The sequence below is a fragment of the Scaptodrosophila lebanonensis genome, unplaced genomic scaffold, assembly GCF_003285725.1.
Source record: "Scaptodrosophila lebanonensis strain 11010-0011.00,11010-0021.00 unplaced genomic scaffold, SlebRS2 tig00000043-arrow-pilon, whole genome shotgun sequence".
Lineage (NCBI taxonomy): Eukaryota > Metazoa > Arthropoda > Insecta > Diptera > Drosophilidae > Scaptodrosophila > Scaptodrosophila lebanonensis.
The window spans coordinates 6998572-7018412 of NW_022060545.1; the positions used below are offsets into that span (position 1 = coordinate 6998572).

The 19841-nt window shown below is 41.9% G+C and overlaps 7 protein-coding genes across 8 annotated transcripts; 3 read left to right on the forward strand and 4 right to left on the reverse strand.

Annotated features, from left to right (window-relative positions):
• Positions 1-1108: 1108 nt before the first annotated feature.
• On the reverse strand, positions 1109-3891 carry LOC115622302 (phospholipase B1, membrane-associated). The gene is made up of 4 exons (XM_030516206.1): positions 3752-3891; positions 2746-2948; positions 1875-2672; positions 1109-1501 (listed from the first exon to the last, which is right to left on the reverse strand). The coding sequence occupies exons 2-4, from the start codon at positions 2941-2943 to the stop codon at positions 1226-1228; spliced, it is 1272 nt and encodes a 423-aa protein (XP_030372066.1). The 5' UTR covers positions 2944-2948; positions 3752-3891; the 3' UTR covers positions 1109-1225.
• Positions 3892-6730: 2839 nt separating this feature from the next.
• LOC115622301 (ADP-dependent glucokinase) lies at positions 6731-9462 on the forward strand. Its single transcript, XM_030516205.1, has 4 exons — positions 6731-7257; positions 7316-7480; positions 7534-8260; positions 8885-9462. Exons 1-4 carry the CDS (start codon positions 6899-6901, stop codon positions 9134-9136), a joined length of 1503 nt encoding a protein of 500 aa, XP_030372065.1. The 5' UTR covers positions 6731-6898; the 3' UTR covers positions 9137-9462.
• A 529-nt stretch (positions 9463-9991) lies between these two features.
• On the forward strand, positions 9992-11828 carry LOC115622704 (delta-1-pyrroline-5-carboxylate dehydrogenase, mitochondrial). Its single transcript, XM_030516734.1, has one exon. The coding sequence runs from the start codon at positions 10041-10043 to the stop codon at positions 11751-11753; it is 1713 nt and encodes a 570-aa protein (XP_030372594.1). The 5' UTR covers positions 9992-10040; the 3' UTR covers positions 11754-11828.
• LOC115622705 (farnesol dehydrogenase-like) lies at positions 11758-12681 on the reverse strand. The gene is made up of 2 exons (XM_030516735.1): positions 12094-12681; positions 11758-12040 (listed from the first exon to the last, which is right to left on the reverse strand). Exons 1-2 carry the CDS (start codon positions 12664-12666, stop codon positions 11870-11872), a joined length of 744 nt encoding a protein of 247 aa, XP_030372595.1. The 5' UTR covers positions 12667-12681; the 3' UTR covers positions 11758-11869.
• Positions 12682-13264: 583 nt separating this feature from the next.
• Positions 13265-16285, reverse strand: LOC115623274 (N-acetyltransferase eco). The gene is made up of 2 exons (XM_030517552.1): positions 13663-16285; positions 13265-13597 (listed from the first exon to the last, which is right to left on the reverse strand). Exons 1-2 carry the CDS (start codon positions 16038-16040, stop codon positions 13399-13401), a joined length of 2577 nt encoding a protein of 858 aa, XP_030373412.1. The 5' UTR covers positions 16041-16285; the 3' UTR covers positions 13265-13398.
• Positions 16286-16512: 227 nt separating this feature from the next.
• Positions 16513-17303, reverse strand: LOC115623277. The gene is made up of 3 exons (XM_030517559.1): positions 17292-17303; positions 17155-17217; positions 16513-17065 (listed from the first exon to the last, which is right to left on the reverse strand). The coding sequence occupies exons 2-3, from the start codon at positions 17186-17188 to the stop codon at positions 16587-16589; spliced, it is 513 nt and encodes a 170-aa protein (XP_030373419.1). The 5' UTR covers positions 17189-17217; positions 17292-17303; the 3' UTR covers positions 16513-16586.
• Positions 17304-17426: 123 nt separating this feature from the next.
• Positions 17427-19839, forward strand: LOC115623276 (RNA-binding protein lark). 2 transcript variants are annotated; one of them, XM_030517557.1, is made up of 4 exons: positions 17427-17564; positions 17893-18756; positions 18829-19067; positions 19138-19839. In XM_030517557.1, exons 2-4 carry the CDS (start codon positions 18037-18039, stop codon positions 19253-19255), a joined length of 1077 nt encoding a protein of 358 aa, XP_030373417.1. In that variant the 5' UTR covers positions 17427-17564; positions 17893-18036; the 3' UTR covers positions 19256-19839. The 2 variants fall into 2 exon arrangements, with proteins under 2 accessions (XP_030373417.1, XP_030373418.1); XM_030517558.1 differs by having other exon boundaries at positions 17893-18738.
• Positions 19840-19841: the final 2 nt, after the last annotated feature.

Sequence of the window (19841 nt, forward strand, 5' to 3'; positions counted from 1 at the left end):
GAAGGGTTCCAATAACAATAATCAGAAACTATGGAACATTGCTTTAACCTTTATCTTAATTGTTATTCGCAATAATTAATTAATTGTGAACAAATTTCTGAATGCTTTCTGAGAGAGCAATTAAAATTCTCCTTACAAGTTTATTTTTATAACATTTGTCTTTGTATCAACAGTTTTGTGATACAAGTACAAATTATAAAAACTGTTTATTGAATTTCTTAAGGCGTTCAAAACAACATTTTCATAAATATCAAGTACTGATATAAAATATTAACATATCTTTTGTAAAAGCTAAGTGGAATTTTAATAGCATTCGGTTTTTTTTTAAAGCCCAGGACTGGTTTAACAAGCTTGACAAACGTTTTATTTTCTGTTATTAGCGTCCTACATACTATATATTTATCAAAATATTCACTTTGTAATGGCATACATACATACATACATATGTATGTATTATGAGCGGCTTGCAAGTGTAAGCTGCGTGTAAATTGTGGCCAATTAAAGCTTGGCCTTGACATTGACACTGACCATGTTACATAACCATCGATCGGCGTATAACGAGTTGCATTTACCGTTTTTATGACATACAAGCTTTGCAATTTTTTCTTATTTTTTTGCCTGCAATCAGTGACAGAAATAAATGTGATAATTGCTTGTTTTTGAATCTTTTGCTTTGGGCGTGCGAAACTGTTGGCTTAACCGGTACCGGCAATCGTCTGAAGCTCGGGCACGATTGATTATTAAAAAATTAAACACGTATTTCGCATTTAACCCATCGAAGCGGCGGCACGGCCCGAAATTAAATTACAATTATGAGTTGGCGAATTGTGAAGTGTCGTGCCTTTCGAAACACCAATTGTAACAATTTTTATAGCTGCCCCCCACAAGGAAGAAGAGACGAATGGTTGGACTATATTGAGATCGCTGACACAAATATCAAAGTCGAAAGCTTATTAATATGGACATCGGCATCTCAGTTTCAGGCCCAGTCCCAAGTATGGAAATCGCAGACTGGAGCCGGAGCGGATCAGTCATCAATTATCATATGAGTGCCTACTTTGCATTGTTTGTACCCCCTATTTACACGAAGCAACGAATAGTGTCGGAATTTTTTTTATATACATACTATGTATTTCAAAGTGCTAATTAATTCTACAGATATATATTAGGTATGTACACGACGACTTATGCGACATATCACAGTGGGTGCTTTGTGTTCTTTTGTCTAGGCAACAAAGTCCTTTTGACTGTTCTCCCTGGTTATCAGATAGGGGTGTGTCTCGGTCGGACAGTTGAACTTTTCGAATAGTTGCGGATTGAAGCCGCTCTTCTCACCCGGCATTTCCAGCATGTTGTTCCAAATCGAATTGGCTGCTGCGGCGTGCCCGCGCTGACTCAGATGGAAGCAATCCTGCGAGAAGAAACGTGTATCCGTCTGACCTGTTCGTGTGCGTGGAAAGTCATTGAATTGTGAAAACGGCTGCACGTTGATAGTGAAGGTCTACGAAAAGAATAAGTAGAGTCCATATTTGATATTCGGGAGGTAGTGGAATTTTTTTTAAAGCTATAGCATTTGTTTGAAGATTAACAAACAGTTTAGCTCTTCAATACTAATATTATAAAGAGGAAAGATTTGATTGTTTTGAATTGTTGAGTGATTGCATTGATTGTTATTTGAATTGAATGGGCTCCTAAACTACTGCACCGATTTAAAGAATTATTTCACTGTTAGGAAGCTACACTTAAAATAAAATTAAACTTAAAATTCTAAAATATTCGTTGATCTTTTGGAATAAGCTGGCTTGCACGGTTTCTTTTCAACACTTATATAATTCTATTCTTAAAATTTACAATTTCTATGCAATGTGGCTTACCTCCGTATTGAACTCGTCTCTATTTGCAATTTCGAAGTCTTTGGCTATCCAGCGCTTCATGATGCCTTCGTAGTATTCCAAGTGCTCTTTGGACTTCGAGAGCAGGCAAGGGCATTCGAAGCGCAACGTATGATAGCATACGGCGGGAAGTCCCGTGAGGTTGGTAAGAAAACGCAGATTTGGTGCGGGAACAACATTAAGCATCAGGCGCGGCACATTGTCTCTCAAATAGCGATAGGTCTTGAGCATGTTTTGCTCGTGCCACAGCACAGTCTTCTCTGGCTGTGGATAGAAGCAGATGTCGGTGCAAAAATCATTGTTGCCTATAAAGAGCGTTACAAGTTTCCAGTCGTGGGTCATGTTCACGTGCGGATCGCGCTGCATGCGCTTCACCAGCACTGTGGCCATGTAGGGCACGTCCCGCGACATGGCGGCCAATTCGGCGACATTGAAGCGGCTTGTTCGGTCTGTTGAAAGGCCATCTTTCACCGCATAGCCATAGAGATTAGGATTGAACTCCTTTAGAATATTCGGCAAGGTCAGATATTTCCGCCAGTCATACTGGCCACCAATGGACCACACAACGCCACGATTCTCGACGGTCACGTGCAGCAGATTGGTTGCGAAAATGCCATTACCCGCCGTCAGGGAATCCCCGAGGGCGCCAATGATGTCAATATCGCCCGGTCGCAGACGGTGAACGCTGGTGGGTCGCTCATCACTCCTTCTGCCAGGACCGTGCTCGGCATCACAGAATTCTAGAAGAGCACGGGTGCGTGGATTGGACTTTTGGGTTTTCTGTGACGAAACATTTTTGAGAATTAATAAGCAGGAGAGCTTACGTTTCGCATTTCATTTATTTAAAACATACGCCGGCATTTCGAACGCGTTGCACGTTCTGTGCATCGTCACCGGATCGACCGGTAACTGCCAACGCAAATAGACGCCAAGGACGGTAAACGTTCTGCAGAGCAATGTCCAGAGATGTGCGCTGTGATGTCACACAAATAAATGAGCTAACGGCGAACAGAAGCAGAGGTAGAAGCAGCGACAATGATGAGTTCCGCATGTTTGCTGTGAAAAGAAGGAGGAGAAGGGGGGATTGGGATAGGGGTACCATTTCGCATAATTGGTTTCACTTTTTATTTGTTGTTTAAATGCCATCCGTCCTCGTCTCTGAACCAGTTCTCTCATCTCGCATAACTTAAATACAAGTACTTCGTTACAGACGCCTTGCTAAGTTTATTCACCTTTTCTTGTTTTGATTTTGAATTTCGGCGCCGGCTAGTCAACAAATCAGCTGCTTAGACCAATTTCTCGTTATTTTTTTCTTTATTATTGTTTTATGTAAATTAGTTTGTTGCTGCTGTTTACGCGTGTTACTCATTACTACATTTTTTTCATTATTGTTTTTTAAGGTTTATTTTTAAAAGGCTAGAAAACTCTTATTGAAAATTTTTAAAATACGGAAAAGCAATTAAAATGAAACAAGCAAATTATGCCATCGAATATTATTCAAGAACAAATTTTAGTGCCAGTTCGTTTGCGCTTTGGCCGCATTTCGCAATAATGGCTTTCAGCACATCATTTGACACGATTTGACAAGAGAAGCAGCACCAACAAATCTTTTTAAATATCTTTAAATAATAATAATGAACCGTTCGGGTATGCAAAATTCAGGCGGAAGTTGCAGAGATAGAGGAAACACGCGTTTGAGCTAAATAAATTGACAGCTGACTGCTGGCAGCGTGCTAAATCGCTATAAACTAGATTGATTTACATATGCTGCTTTAAAAATGTGTCTGGCAAGTCAAACAAAAGACTTAGGAAACGAACGCGCCACCCACTGCTTTTTTTATATTGTCAAAAATTCGTACCTTTTGTGTAACACTTTATAATTGAATTTTTCTGTTTGTAAATCTTGCAATTATTATGAAACTTTTCTCGCCACACTCCACACAACAATTGCACAATTACTCAGATCACGAAATGTATAATTTTTGAAAACTTATGCTGCGCGCTCTGTCCGGCGCTGTCAATTGTCAAGAATCAACTGCTTGCTAGAATTTCTGATTATGTTTGTTTTATATGGACGGACAGCGCAGTCATCGGCTGGCTACGCATAGAATAAAATATACAACTAAAGGCAGAATACAAAAAACGCAAAAAGAACACAATACTCGAGCAAAGCGAAAAAGCAAGAACAACAACTTGGACACACACACACACACACATTACCTCATGCATATATTGTATATAGACTGGTTGGACTGTTGGTCGGCTGGTCGGCTGGTTGGTCGCTTGGGGTTGTCTGCCATCTAGAATCTGAAATTCACTTTCGTTACGACGCGGTAAAAATAGCACGAATTCGCACTTGACTTGGCCATTTAGCGGGTTTAGCATGACCAGCAAGAATTCCCAGACAACTGGTGATAGTTGGATCAAAAGAATGACTGGCCATACGAAATGTGTCGTCTTGAGCATTCTAAATTAAGAAAATATTATGTATAATGGCAAGCCGATTGCTAATATGGTGGTCAGATAAGGCACAGAATAGCCATAAAAAATGGGACGAAACCGGCAAGTGTGTGGAGCTGTTTGTCGGAGCTTCGTTATAAATAGCATAGACTTAAGGCACAACTCAGACGCTTTATGGCCCCTAATTGCTGAGACTGATTTTATCACATCAAATGCTTAAAAGAAAGAAAAAACAAAACTAAGGCTTTATACGGCATGTCAACGACAAATTATTGTTCCCCTAGAGAAGAGGACTCTGCTCGTTTTAGAATAAATATTCCTTTTAATCCGATAGCGAGCTTGTTTTGTGTCTTATTAGCATATTGTCTGAAAATATTAGGTTTTATATTACTAATATTTAAAGCTTTAAACATTTATAATTTTTATTATTTTATTCTGTCTCGCATTTTGAGCGATATTATGCCTAACGCGCAATTTTATACCCGTGGAAAGGTCGGCACGGCATGTAACTTGCTGAATAAGTACGTATATAGTTAAGTCTGGGGACTCGACTATTATTGAAGTTAATGACACTCCATAAATGTTGGTAGATACTGCTTATGAGGGCTCATCGTTTTCCAAGCAAACTATCAGCAGCTATTAGAATTCCAGATCTGCTTTAGATCGTGTCAGCTACGTTAATAGCAATTTTCCATCCAAGAGAGCTCAGCAGCAGTAGACTTTTCTAAAGATTTCCAGAAGCCAGCAAAGCAATGTTATTATTATGCTAATTTATCAATTTTTTTTAAAATTTGTCATAAATCGGCCAAAATAAACCGCTTTGCGGTGATCACTTTCATGGTTCACCTTTGGTAGACTTTTATAGAGATTATGCTGAGCATTGTTATCTTTATGCTAATTTACATAAAGTTTTTATAGAATGAATTTTCCTTTCAAAACACCAATTTGGGCGATCTTAGCTCGACAGAGACACTTCCTATAAGTTCCCGAGCAATTGCCAACCTTGTATCAATAGTAACGGAATTAAGCAATTAAAGAGAAACAGAAACTGCGAAGAAGCAGCAACTTGTTATAAAACAGCAACATTAAGGAACCGCAAAACGACAACGACATGACAACTTTTAGGTGGCTTCGGCTTGTCAGCTTTACTGGTGCTGCTTGTAATCAAGATAAACTTTAAAAAGTGATGACGTAGGTGGCAAGAAAACGGTGAACAAAAACTACACGACAATTATGTCTAGATTAAAACAAAGCGTCGTGATTCATACTGGTTTTTAATTGGCCCTCCCCACACATAATGTAATTCGCTCCATCTAAACTTAATTTCCATTTAATTTGTACTTTATAGCCGAAATCTCGTACGCTTTGCCAACTGATAAAACAGTTTGAAATTCATTTATGACACTATTTCAGTGCTGAATTATAAAGTTATATAAAACTTGTCATACTAAAAATTCCCCTGATAGGTTAGAGGTGTGCTTTAATTGGATTTTTATTTTATTTATTTATATATGTTCCTTTGACGTTATTGCTTGTCGGATGAATGTTCTCAAAAACGTGTATTATTTTTATGAGGACGACAGCACTTGCATTTAACTTCCAGTAGCTGACCGCTAAGGCGATTACTTTTCGCACTACAAATTCAGGTAAATGATCCAGATTGCGAATTGAGGGTGTCGGATTCAAAGGAAATAAGCTTAGGATTATTTCAATCATTTTAAAACACACACAACGCAAACGAATAAATTAGATTTTTTTAGATGCCCACTTTTAATGTTCGCTGGTTTGAGATTTAAAAGCACATCCCTTCGATGTACAATGCTTATCATGAATTTGAAAACTTAGTAATGTGAAGTAAAAATGTTTTGAAATAAATTAGCTACATAAAACAATATTATCATTTATTTACTACAGGTAACATATAATTGCCAATTTTTATTTTACAAGTAGTTTGTAAAATGAAGAGCTTTCGTTATTTTTGAAGCCAGTTTTTAATAATTATATTATACAATATTATTATTAATCATATAATTTGAATTTCTTAAAAATAAGTTTCATTCAAAAGTTCAGCAACATTTTCCGACTTTTTTTCCTGCTTCAGTAAACTTCTATTTTTTATATTCAGGCTAATTGCATTGTAAAATATGTTGTTTTTCGGATACTGCAACGGAATAATATGTGGATATACTAATGTTTGTATATCTCAGACAAGTCTAAAATTTTTTGAATTAACGCCAACGTTGACATATCAAGTAGCAGGCTTAGCACGGGCTCTCACCCACTACTACGTTGCAGCGATGACGCAAACCATCAACGTTATGTCAACGTCAGAAAAGTGCCGGTTCCCATCTCTAGGGTTGAAGCTGCCGGCAAATCTGACAATATTTGATGGCAAGTGGGCAGCTCAGCTCAGCTCTGGTCAGATCCAGCGATTGACGTATAATACAAACGCAATCAAGTAAGATAAGTAGGAAAAAAGAGCAATTGGGGCGTCAACAACGACAGCATACATAAAAGAGGAAGTGAGGCCTTAGTTGTCCCACAAAATGAGGGCGTTACGTTATATGGGCTGGCTGACTACGTGCTCGGTGTTCACGGCCTTTGTATCGATAATCTGGCAGGCATGGCTTTCGCTGCAGGCTCTCAACAAGACGACTGTGCTACTGGCCGGCCTATTGGCCATTGAGAGCAGTCTGAAGAGATCAGTTTTGGAGCCGGCGCCCAGAGTTGCCATTGGATATGGCGCTTGCACTGATTTGCAAATAAACGCCACCGATTTCTTGGGCACATATTTTAGGGAGCGTGTGCCGCAGGTGCGTCCAGACTACGCTTTTGAGCATGTGAACAACGAGGATGAGCTGCTCCAATCGTTTGCCTATTATTTTCAGAATGGAGCGGCAGCCGAGTAAGCAAACCAAAACAAATAATATCGAACAAAATTGATTAATTTTGTTGTCTTGCAGACGCATCATGCCCAATACCACTCTATTCAAACAGCTCCTAGATTATGCCAAGGTTATGAACAAGGAGCACATACACTGGTACATGGGCGGCAATGCGCCGCTGATGGCCGTGCGCTTTTTTATGGAAGGCGCAGATGTGCTTCTGGGCGCACACATGTCCAAAAAGTCCGTGTACGCAAATCAAAATAAACATTTAGCTAATCAGTAATTACTTGCAGATTGCGTCCACTGTTGCCGAAGGAGATACGACTAGCCGGAGATGAAATACCTGACGACGATATACACCTAATACTTGAGTACAAGGCCGGTGACGGTTGGGGACCCTATGTGGCGCCTCGAGCAAATCGGTACATTTTACACAACGATAGGAATAATCCACATCTGAGTTCAGTGGAGCAACTAACGGATGCCCTGAAGGTCTATCAACCACAATTGCTGGTGATTAGCGGCTTGCAGATGATGGACATGTTTAAGTTCATGCCGGGAGTGAGGGAGGCACGTTTACGTCAAGTGCGAGCACAGCTTATTCAACAGACCCGCAACACATTGCACCACTTTGAGATGGCCAGCTATGTTGAGCTGAAACTATTGGAACAGTTGCGAGAATATGTGCTGCCCTATGTAGACTCGCTGGGTATGAACGAGCAGGAGCTGGCGAACCTGCAACAGGTACTCGAGCACGGACGCACCATGCTAGCAACAGACTGGAATCCACGTATAGCCAACACTCTTGACCAAATAAGGCAGGTGTTTATTAGTCTCGTCGAGGACTTTTACAGAAATCGTAAGGCGGATCCTCAGCGTCGGTTGGTATCACGTATTCACGTTCATACCCTGGCTTATCAAGTTATTTTGAGAGTAATGGATTCCAAATGGAAGAATACTCGTGCGGCAGCCGCCAAGGCAGCACTAACGGCCCATCGTTACGTCTGCAAATCGCAATTCGTGAGTATGAACATAAGTGTGATTCCATAGATACACAGGGAACAGAACAGATTATACCTCTACTTTTCAAAGCAATTTCGCCCCATGCAGATAAGTTCGTGATAGATGACGAATTTTTAAAGCGTGTGTAGAAATAGGGCTCTAGGGAATTTTCTCAGCCCTCTGCATTACAATATAAGTTTAAGACGATAATTTTGTTAGTCTGTTGTGTACTCTCATCATTACAGTGCAAAGGCTTTCTAATATATAGCGGTTTATTTTTAGAACAAGTATAAATGTATTTAAAACGTGACTTATTTCAAGAATGTTGTGTACTTCTTATCTTCTGTTTACCAAAGACTGATATTTCTATAAACTGTAACCTTAAGTACGGGGCATAAAGTAATATAGTCTAAATGAGGCATGGCAGAGACCATTTATATTTTAATCAGCATGACAAGAGGAATTGAATGAATTTTCTTATCCATACGCAGAGCAAGTATATTGATAATCCAGCATCATTCATTTATATAATTGGCATTAAAAAAATTTTGTGTTGAGCAGTTTTGAACAGGGCCTTACCAGGTTAACTAATTTTGTTCGTTTGAACTGATTTGTAAAATAATGAACATTAATTTTTTACAGATCAATCCGGAATCAGTGTTGAAGATTCTAGATGACAGCTTCGCCACCTCTGCTCAGAAGCATGCGCCGCGCATGCGTATGGGCGCTGCCAATGCCGTGCCCTGTTGGAAGGAGTATATACAATATGGCGAGGATTTGCAACGAATTGAGGTGGAAATATGTGTGGCGCCGGTGTTGGTTTGTCGTGTAGCCAAGAAAACGGCTGGTGCCGGAGACAATATTTCCGCCTCCGGGCTGGTGGCGCAACTGTGAAGCCCGCATTGGATCGACGGTATCCGTAAGACTGTTTAGTATGTACACAATGTAATGCAAAAGACTCGAATAGCTTAGACGCGAGCCCCTGCCGGCCCCCGTACCCTCAAAACATTCCCTGTGAAACACTGTTATATATACAGATGACGACATACACACTCGTATATACTCAGCATGATTAGCACCTTTAGTGACCTTAGAAACGCGTTACCTTTGGAACAATTGTACACACACCTACACAACGACACTGCTCAAGGATTGGTAGCAGAGGACTGGACGCACCCTATACGACGATAGGGCAAAAAATAACGTAACAACGAACAAAAAAAAAAAAAAAAAAAACGACGCTGCTGTAACGTCTTAGTACATACTACAGACATATCTTACTCATATTAGCTATTAAATGTGTTCGAAATTATCCTAACGAGGTTGCACACACAGAATTGTGCATCCTAGTCTTAGTTCGTTAGTCACTAGTTTCGGTATTGATTGTGAACCACATTCCTACTTACAATTTGTTTTGCGCACTTAATTTAGGACAACATACAACAATTTATTGTATGGCCATATCATTTGTATCTGATCAAGAGTGTGTTCCATAAATTGTAGCTTCCACAAATCGAAATATGTATGATCGCCCACTTCCTCTTTCTGTGGGTGGCAGCATTACGATTTTTTGAGGGTGCCAATTTATTAAACACATTCTTATCTTTGTACTATGTACTATATCTGCATCTGTGTGTAATAAATTTCCTGTTTGAAAAACTGACACCTAATTCTAATCCAAGAAATCTAGTATTCAAATAGTAATGTACACGGGAAAATTGCTGAATATTTTAGGGAAACACAAAATCACGAATTTAGCGCATTGCACTCAAAATTAAAAGTCAATCATCAATCTAATATGCATAAGCTGGGCGTCATAACGGCCACATGTCAGGCGCAATGCTGTCGCTTCCTGAGTCTTTGTCGCCATCTAAGCACAGCTGATGCGAGCAGCGAAATGGTTCCCATACCAAAGGCAGACCAGCTGCAGCAGACGGATGCGTACGAGGAGTCTGAGTCTAGAGTGCGGAAACGTAACTTGGTAACCAGTCATGTGCTGAGTCAGTGCCGCTACCGTCGAAAGCCCCTCGAGGTCCCCACCGTGGTAAACACCGAGGAGATCTACACCAACGATACCCAGACGGTTACTTATCCGCATGAGCACAATGTGTGTCTGGCACGGGTCTATTACGCCAATCGCTGCCAAATAGAGAGCGCCATCAAATCCGCCCTGGCTGCCCAGGGTGCTTGGAGCCTCGTGCCGGCATCGGAACGTCTGCATATTTGGCGTAAGGCGGCAGATCTAATCGAACTGGAGGCTCCATATCTCATTGCGCACATTGTGCTGGGGCTGGGTAGGACTCTTATGGATGCCAGCAACGATGTACGACGTCTGATATCGACGTTGCGCTCCAATGCCGACTATATGGAGCATTTGTCGCTGCTACGTTTCGAGATCCATTGTGACAGCAATGTGTTTCCCAAATTTCAGTTGCGTCCCATGGATGGGATTGTGGCAGCAATGGCCTCCTTTGAGTCTGCGTCCATGTCGGCCAATTTGGCGCTGTGTCCAGCTCTAATGGGCAATACGGTGCTGTGGAATCCTGCCCTGGAGGTGGCACCAGCCAGTTATCTCATCTATCAGGCCTTTAAGCGTGCCGGTTTACCCAAAGGTGTCATAAACTTTGTGCCCGCCAACGAGCGCCTGTTCCTCAACACCATCACCGACGCCACACACTTTTCGGGTCTCAACTATCATGGCGATGCTGAGAAGTATCGTTATATTTTCAAGCTAGTGGGCGACAAGATGCATAATTTCATCTGCTTCCCACGTCTAGTTGCCGAATGCTATGGAAAGAACTTTCACTTTGTGCATAGCAGTGCCAATGTGAAGCATGTTTGCTCCTCAATTTTGGAGGCTGCCTTCACTTTTGCGGGACAAAATGCGAATTCTTTGTCGCGCATCTATGTGCCTTTATCTATGTGGCCAGAGCTAAGGAAACGTCTGCAAGAATCCGTCAAGAGCTTGAAAATGGGCGATCCTGCCATGCCTGAAACCCAAATGGGACCGGTTATCAACAGGGAGGCTTTTACGCGACTAAAGCAGCTTATAGAACGCTCCATAAATGCTTATAAGTTAGATTTTGTGTGTGGCGGAGTTTGTGATGATACAACGGGCTATTTTGTCCAACCCACCATAGCGGTGGTTACCGATCCTCTCAGTGAGCTGCTTAGTCAGCCAATCTTGGGTCCGTTCCTGCCGGTTTTCGTGTACGCTGATGACTCCCTTAACGAAGCTTTAAGGTTGGCTGCACACCAATCAAAGTATTCGTTGTCCGGTTCAATTTTCGCTTCCAAGGACGAAGTAATCTCACACTGTCTGACCAATCTGCGCATGTCCGCCAGCAATTTGTATGTCAACGAGCGTTGCACTGGAAATTTACGTGGACTGACGCCTTTTGGAGGAAATCGACTGTCCGGCACAAACGATAAATCGGGATCGGCTTACTTCCTGATGCGTTGGAGTTCGCCACTGCTTATTGAGGAAACCATCAACCCCATCGAAAGATAAAGAATTGTATATACATAGATATATTATGGAGTTTTCACTGATTCCTCATGTCTAATATGAGATATATAAAAGTAATCGTTTAAAGCTTGTTTAATGGAGACACCTTAGTCTTAGAGCTAAAGAGGCCGTACGGGCTGAACCTTGACCTCTGGAATAAGCACATGGGGGGGCGTGGAGATTACAAATAACACCACATCAGCCACATCTTTAGGCTTCAAAATGTTCTTCACACGTTTCTTAAACACATCCGGAACAATTTCGGTATCTGTCAGACCGGGGCTGACGCTCTGTAAAAATTATAATTGCAATAATATTTTCTGCTTCTATAATTATGACTCACTGTCATTTTTATGCCCGTGTTTAGGCCCTCAAATTCCTGTCGAAAGATCTCTGACATGGCCGTAACTGCGTACTTTGTGGGCGGATATATATTAAATTGGGGTGCAACACCTGGCAAATTATCTATATGATGGCCCAAAACGCTATTTATGGTCACCACATGTCCATCAAAGCTTCGTTCCTTCATCGACTTGAAAGCCCGCTGTGTGGCGTAGACCACGCCCATTATATTTACTTGCACCGTGCTTTGTACCTTCTCTATGTCCATGCTAACCAAGTTCCCTAGGGTCATAGTTCCCGCATTATTGACGAGTATATCAATGCCACCTAGCTTCTCCTCGACCCAGTCAAAAGCATCGTCCACTGATTTTTTGGAGGAAACGTCTGTGCCAATCGTGTGCAGACGTTTCTGTTGCTCCTCGGGCAACGACCGCTTATGGCTCTCCAGACGCTCTACACGACGAGCCAGCGCCACAACCACCAGTCCTGCCTGAAGCAATTCATCTACAATGGCCTCACCAATGCCGGAACTGCCACCAGTCACGACAGCTACACGATTTTGCCAACGTTCCATGATGTGTACTTCTTTCAAATAAATTCAATATGCGCATGTGACGTTGTATTTATATGAGAGTGTTGAAGTTCGCTTCTATGTAGATTAAATCATAGCATTGTAGGTATACGTGCGATATAAGCTAGTGATGTACCAAAGATCACTGATCACTGTGACCCCCAAATCACAGTTCATGTTATCCAAAGCCGACTATTCCATTATCAGCATCTCTGAGAGGTGTTTGAAGTATTTTTAACCTCTTCATATAGAAATAACTATAATGAAAGATCATGAGATGGAATAACTACTAGACTAATCTATTGGTAACATTTTTGAAGTTTTTCTTATGAGAATTTTTAGGCTAATTTGAATTTAAGTAACCTGAAGAGCACAGGAGTTCATTGATCATAGATAAGTAACAAGAACGACTTTTGGTCAAGGATAATTTAAAACCTGTTACCAGACTAGCTGTTTTAAAATCACAAGTATTGCTAAATGTTACAATTTTGTTGGCACCACCCACCACAGCATATCTGATTAGATTAGATACGCTACAATCAGAGTTCAACCCCAAAAAAGTCGATCGAGAACTTGCTGTGTCATTCTGAACTGCTTTAAATGTAATTGAATATAAATTTAATAATAAGCGATTCTTTTCTTTGATCTTAACAATAAAATTGAATAACATTCCCAAGTATTTTTCGTTGTAAACATTAGCTATTCAATAGCCAAATTTATAGCCCCCCCGTCGAATCAATAGGTTAAAAAATTGTCACACTGCGTCACTTGCCTCGCAAATATGCGACCATCATCTGTGGGTGAGCTGAACGCTATCCTATTCATGGGAATTTCCCGACCCAAAATCGTATGCAATTGCACGGCGCGCAATAATTTGGTTGCAATCCGGCGGCGCCGTTGCAACGGTGAAACCCAAATGCGGGAAATGCCACAACTGAAAAGTATAAATGAAAGATTAAATGCATATGAAAAGGACAGCGGGGAGAGCGATGTACTCACCTAGCCTCGTAAGCCTCTTCACTGCAGTAATCGATGCCATCGATTTGCATGAAACGATGAGCCTGTGTTAAAGGCTGTACCAAACACATGCCCACAATTTGCTGCTTACGAACGGCGAAAAAAGCTACAAATGTCTTGGGAACTATGTAGGATGCATAACCCAACTCTTTGTCCACCAACTTTATTAATTCGTTGAGCCGCTCTAGCCGCACCGCAGGCGCCTGTTCAGTCAATCGAATGATGCGTCCATCGTTCGCCCACTCAGTATAAACTGCCACAATATCCTCATCGATCCAGCCTTTGAAGCGTAATACATGCACCGAATTGTGATATTCACGATGCAGCTGCTCCTCTTCGGGCTCGTGCACCGTATAGACTAGGCCGCATTGCTGACATTGCTTAGCTCCAAACGCTTTTTGTCCTGCATCAATTTGCATTTGATTGGACCCGCTAGCGCCAATAGAAAGCTGCATCGAAGCAGGCGCTTTGCGCCTAGTGCTCCTTTGGGGAAGCGGCTGAACACGTTCCTGTGTGAAAATGGGAAACAGTTTTGGTTGGGTTTCAACAGCTGTCACTGCGATGTGTGACTCCGGCTGTTCAACTGGGACTATATTAACTGGGACATTCTCCTCTACACACATTTCTTCCGCCATTTGTTCGGCATTGACCACAACGTAGAGCTCGTCAACAATGCGTGTAGCTTCATCCTTATGATTGTCAGGATCCGCAATGAATATCTTAAAGTTCTCATCTGTGCAAATGTCATTGCTGATAAGAAACTCGAGTAGCAATTCTTGCTGTTCAATAACTGCAGGATCATTTGTATTATAAGGAAGAAGTTGGCGATACTTAGCGAAGGGATCTGCGTCCATCACTACTTCTGGTTCATGGGCTACTGTTGGTGCACTGAACTCTGGTGACGATTGAATCGAGTCCCCAAATGTTGTATCATCCAAATTCCGTAATATTGCATCCACTGTAGCCTGCTCCATAGAGAAATGAGTTGTCGATCTGACGCGCACCCGTCGAACTTTCTTGGGCTCTACCAATGCGATCTTTCCATTGCTTACACTTGCCCTTATGTTGTCCGTAATTCTTACTTCCATGCAGGTACTGCTTCGTCGACCTGATTTAAAGAATTTTCGTGTACCAGGTGCGTCATGCCTGATAATTGGTATTACCGGCTCTATAAGCTCCGATGTAGTAGTGGAAGTTGCATCAGGCACTCCTGTTTCTTCACACTCTTCGCAATCACTTAGATCAGAAAAATCTGTTGTTGTTGGTTGCCAAGCATCGAAATTCTCCTTGGGGCCGGTAATATTATTATTATTATTATTCGCATCATCGCTAGCCATAATGCTTAATGGTTTGGCCATTTGTATCGGATCTTTAGCTTTGCGTAAAATTTCGTGCACCTCTTCAATTTTGGCGCGTTCCTCGCGGTTTTTGGTTATAAGTAGCCGCAGTTTATCGTTTCGCAAGGCCTTTAGAATCAGATCCACATCTGTTGGAGGCAGCGCTTTTGTCTGCGCCGTACGTGGTGGCTTCCGTATTTTATGTCTCACGCCCTTGTTAATGCCAACTCTACGACGTGTGGTCGGTGATATGACTTTCCCTTTATTGCTACTCTGTTGATGGTACTGCTGCCCTGCAGCGCTTGACAGGGACGTCCTGCTACTCCGGGGGCTGTCTGGTGATGTTAAACCAGCACCGCCTTTCGAATAGAACGACATTGTTGGTATGCATTGCTTTTGAAGTCTGCTTTGTTTGCTTTGAGGGGAGCCCGATGCGGATTCTGGCGACGCTTTTAGATTGACAACTCGAGGAGAGTGCTTACGTTTAATTGCCGTGCACCGACGTACTGTTTTCATTTTTTCATTCCCATCGTCACTCTCATCCGAATCAGACACAATGTGGCGGGCTGGAGTCTTGGGCGTGCGTGGACTGTTATTAGCACTACTGCTATTACTATTGATGCGCATCGTTGTTGTAAATAGCGAGGGCAGTTGATCTGCTGACGCTCCTGTTGCTGCTCCATCGACGCCACGTGTCTTAAGCGAAACTTTATTTTCTTTGTTGTTTTCAGGAGAACTACTAGTGCTGCTGCGCAACCTTCTACGACCTTCATCAATAATTGTGCTCGATTTACGTGAGCCAATGCTGACGCTTTGTGCATTCTTTTTATTGTGCTCGTTCGCGCCACTTTTTGTTGGCGTCAGAGGCGATATCCCCCTAAGCGGATCATCCGCATCGCTATCCTCTTCAATGTCATGTTTCGTAGAACTTCTGCTGCGGAACAATTGCTTTTTTCTCTCGGAGAGTCGAGGCGTGGCCGTGCGTGTAGGCCGCCCACTTCTTGTAGGCGTTTGCGTTTCCATATTTGCAGGTTCCGCACTTTAAAAAGTCCACCATAAACTTTTGTAAATTTATAATCCCGCTTTTTTCTGCTGCTTCCGAGGCGGTAGTGCTGGTAGGACTGTGTTGTCATCCCTGGTAAGCTTTCCAACACTGATAATGTGCCCAGATAGACAAATTAGTTGTCTGCAGGCACCTTGAATTGTGATACGTTGGCAGTAGAGCTGGGGAAACATCGATGTTTGCCAACATCGATGTTTCGATTTTTTTGGAGGAAGAACATCGATGTATCGATGCATCGAAATTCCACTAACAAATTTTCAAAAAAAATTAATATACATCATAGGGCACTTCGTTTTGATTTGTCTGTTTATAAAGGAAAAAAAGGGTTTAAAACAAACGATATTTTTATAACTTCAAATAATAAACTAAAAACAAGAGAAAGTATAACATAAAAAATTATAGTTAATGACTAATTTCAGATAAAACAACAAAACAATATTTTCATAAATTGAAAGAATATAAGTATAACAAAATGAAAAGCATAACATAAAAAATATAATTCATGACTAATTATTTGAGATCCACTCATTTTTGTTAATAAAAATGAGCATGTCTACATTCTTTGATTTAAGCGAACTCCTTTTTTCGCTAACTATAAGTCCAGCTTTGCTGAACATGCGCTCACTTTCAGTGGACGTTGCAGGAACGCAGAGGTACTTGCATATACATGCCTTAAGGGACTTATCATTTGAGATCTGTAAATAAAATGCTTCGTATTTTTTGTCTATAAACGACAAAATAGAGCTTGAGGTCGTTGGTAGTTCTTCAATTGTCAACGTAGGATGCATTCGTTTAAAATGTGCAGATAAATTGGTGGTATTGCCACATGTTTGATACACTTTACCACATTTAAAGCATTTAGCAGACTTGCCATCCTTAGACTTATTGAAGAAATTCCACACAGTAGACTTTCCATATTTTACACGTTTATTAGGACCACCTTCCTCAGGTTCCTTATCCATTTCGGTTGAGTTTGCATTACAATCTAAGTACATAGAACAACATATTAATATATGTACAAATAATGAAAATACACATACACAAATAAGACTGCAGCTGCAAGATAAAAATTACCTTTGCTATTAGATTCTTTTAAAAACTTCTCCATTTCCAAGCACTGCCAACACCAATATCCATCTATAATATTAGTAATTTGTTCTGTATTATATTAGGGGTTTTATTAAAAAATGCAAATTTTAGCTTTTACTTACCTAGCTTTTCCCGCGTTTTTTTTACAAGTAGTAAAAAACATCGAAAATCGGAAATAAAACATCGATGTTTGGAAAAAATTGCAAAACATCGATGTATCGATTTTACATCGATGTTTCGCACAGCACTAGTTGGCAGCACAATACATACGAAGAAAAACTATTGTCGCGAATAGTGTGCTGTGCTTTTATTAGTTAATAAATAAAGAATATAAGTTGTGCACAATAAAACTAAACAGTTTCCTCAGTGCAGGTGTTTCGTTTGTTGTTCCACAGGTAAGTCGTTTGAAAACGTTAGTATGTTCGATTTGCTGCCGTGAAAATCTATGTAATTGCCGAAGAAGCCGCCGCCGTCGTCGCCATCTTGAAATTCTGTATTTTGTGTGTATAATGTGAGAAAGAACATTTTATGCGCACTTTTCACGCGTTATTTGCATGTTTAAGGAAGAATATAAGATATTATTAATACTATAACATTAGATAAGCGCGATTGTAGGTCTTTTTTATATGCTGGCACCTTCAGCTGTTTCATTCTGCTTCGCTTGATAACTTGACAACCAACCAAGATGAAAAAATTGCATTGCCTTTCTTCTTTCAATTCGAGGTCGCGGTTACCCTCGTACCTGCCGCTGCCGCCGTTATCGTCGCGTAATTGTATACGCCCGCACTCCCTCGTCGCGTACGCTCACTCCCACCAAGCAACAACTCTGAAATCGTGGACGCCGCCGCAGCCGATCCCGTCGCCGTCATGCCCGGAGCCGGCACGTTCAAGTTGTTCATCGGTAATCTCGATGAAAAAACGCAAGCGACCGAGCTTCGCCCGCTCTTCGAGAAATACGGTACTGTCGTCGAATGCGATGTGGTGAAAAATTATGGCTTTGTTCATATGGAAACTGAACAGCAGGGTCGCGAAGCCATACAAAACTTGAACGGTTATGTTTTGAATGATAACGCCATCAAAGTGGAAGCCGCCAAAAGTCGACGCGCGCCCAATACACCCACAACGAAAATCTTCGTTGGAAATCTAACCGATAAAACGCGAGCGCCCGAGGTGCGCGAATTGTTTCAGAAATACGGCACCGTCGTTGAGTGCGACATTGTGCGCAACTATGGCTTTGTGCATCTGGACTGTGTAGGTGATGTGCAGGATGCCATTAAGGAACTGAACGGTCGCGTTGTCGATGGTCAACCTTTGAAGGTGCAGGTGTCGACAAGTCGAGTGCGCCCAAAGCCGGGCATGGGCGATCCGGAGCAGTGTTATCGTTGCGGCCGTTCCGGTCATTGGTCGAAGGAGTGTCCGCGCCTATACGGCAGCGGTGCGGGTGGACGCGATCCACCACCTCCGCTGAGCGCTGGCGGCTACAGAGATCGCATGTACGGTCGTGATCCGTATCCGCCTCCACCGCCGCCGCCGCCATTCCTGCGTGATCGCATCATGGATGGCTTTAGGGTAAATGCTGATATATATGTATGACCACTTTTTCCAAACTTTTAATTTTCCTAAGAAACGACTAATTTTATTCTCATTTCCCCTTAACAGGATTATGACTACTATGACCGTCGTTTTGAAGATTCGCGCGATCTGTACGAACGTCGTTATCAAAGCTCACGTATGCGAGACTTTCCACCTCCACCAATTTCCCGACGAGAGCCCATGCCGTTACCGCCTCCGCTAAGCGGCAGCTTGCGGTCGTGCAGCGTGTCTCGAGGCTATGATACAATGTTTAGTCGCCGCTCACCGCCGCCCCCACGAAGCAGCAATGGCATGAGCCGCTATGGGTGAGTTACACTTCGCCTAAATGTTTCCAAAATTATTAACTCATCTCTGTTCTAAAATTCCACTCGGCAGTTCTCCAACGCCTCATAGCTACGAGGACTTTAGCCGCGATTCGTTCGATGAACGGATGATTTCATCGCGTGGCATGCGCGGTCCCTCACCTCCGGGTCGTCGTTATGCGCCCTACTGAGATGAGTTTTCCTACTACGGCAGCAGCTGAGTAACAGCCGCAGCAGATTTGGGCGCTTTTGATACAATTGCGCATCCCTGCCTACCGCTATATTATTGTAACAATCCTTTAACCGGTGCGACGTACTTCATCATTTGCTGGTCGTGGTCGCCAACGCACTACCAACAACACCGGCAGCTGCCGCCATTTTCACAAATGTGGCCACCATTTGGTAATCCACATTCACACAACCACATCTAAATCTAAATTAAACAAATGAAAGCATTATTCATAGCATGTTAGGTATTCATACTATCTACATACATATATATATATATATACGAGTATCGGCAAACTTTGTTTGACTGAAGATCTTATGGCATATGGATTGTACTAAGCAATGGACTTCATACACATCCCTTTTTAAAAACGTATGCCTGACTTGACCACATTGTGTTGGGAGTACTGACGCTACGCAATTTTAGTCTTGCTTTAAAACATCGGACAGACCATTCGCTGTATAGGTTCGACTTTAAGCGCATATACAAAAAGTGTTACAATGTGTGTAATTCAACTTGTCAATAAAAAAAAAAACTGGATAAACAGC

Excerpts from the sequence above, each read along its gene's own strand:
- LOC115622302 (XM_030516206.1), bottom strand. The coding sequence starts at position 2,943 with ATGCGGAACTCATCATTGTCGCTGCTTCTACCTCTGCTTCTGTTCGCC. Across the intron at positions 2,673-2,745 it reads AACGCGTTCGAAATGCCGGC|AAAACCCAAAAGTCCAATCC; the intron begins GTATGTTTTAAA and ends GTTTCGTCACAG. Across the intron at positions 1,502-1,874 it reads GAGACGAGTTCAATACGGAG|ACCTTCACTATCAACGTGCA; the intron begins GTAAGCCACATT and ends TTCTTTTCGTAG.
- LOC115622704 (XM_030516734.1), top strand. The coding sequence starts at position 10,041 with ATGCATAAGCTGGGCGTCATAACGGCCACATGTCAGGCGCAATGCTGT.
- LOC115622301 (XM_030516205.1), top strand. The coding sequence starts at position 6,899 with ATGAGGGCGTTACGTTATATGGGCTGGCTGACTACGTGCTCGGTGTTC. Across the intron at positions 7,258-7,315 it reads CAGAATGGAGCGGCAGCCGA|ACGCATCATGCCCAATACCA; the intron begins GTAAGCAAACCA and ends GTTGTCTTGCAG. Across the intron at positions 8,261-8,884 it reads ACGTCTGCAAATCGCAATTC|ATCAATCCGGAATCAGTGTT; the intron begins GTGAGTATGAAC and ends AATTTTTTACAG.
- LOC115623274 (XM_030517552.1), bottom strand. The coding sequence starts at position 16,040 with ATGGAAACGCAAACGCCTACAAGAAGTGGGCGGCCTACACGCACGGCC. Across the intron at positions 13,598-13,662 it reads GAAGAGGCTTACGAGGCTAG|TTGTGGCATTTCCCGCATTT; the intron begins GTGAGTACATCG and ends TATACTTTTCAG.
- LOC115623276 (XM_030517557.1), top strand. The coding sequence starts at position 18,037 with ATGCCCGGAGCCGGCACGTTCAAGTTGTTCATCGGTAATCTCGATGAA. Across the intron at positions 18,757-18,828 it reads GGGTAAATGCTGATATATAT|GATTATGACTACTATGACCG; the intron begins GTATGACCACTT and ends TCCCCTTAACAG. Across the intron at positions 19,068-19,137 it reads AATGGCATGAGCCGCTATGG|TTCTCCAACGCCTCATAGCT; the intron begins GTGAGTTACACT and ends TCCACTCGGCAG.
- LOC115622705 (XM_030516735.1), bottom strand. The coding sequence starts at position 12,666 with ATGGAACGTTGGCAAAATCGTGTAGCTGTCGTGACTGGTGGCAGTTCC. Across the intron at positions 12,041-12,093 it reads ACACGGGCATAAAAATGACA|AGCGTCAGCCCCGGTCTGAC; the intron begins GTGAGTCATAAT and ends TAATTTTTACAG.
- LOC115623277 (XM_030517559.1), bottom strand. The coding sequence starts at position 17,188 with ATGGAGAAGTTTTTAAAAGAATCTAATAGCAAAG. Across the intron at positions 17,066-17,154 it reads AAAAGAATCTAATAGCAAAG|ATTGTAATGCAAACTCAACC; the intron begins GTAATTTTTATC and ends CTATGTACTTAG.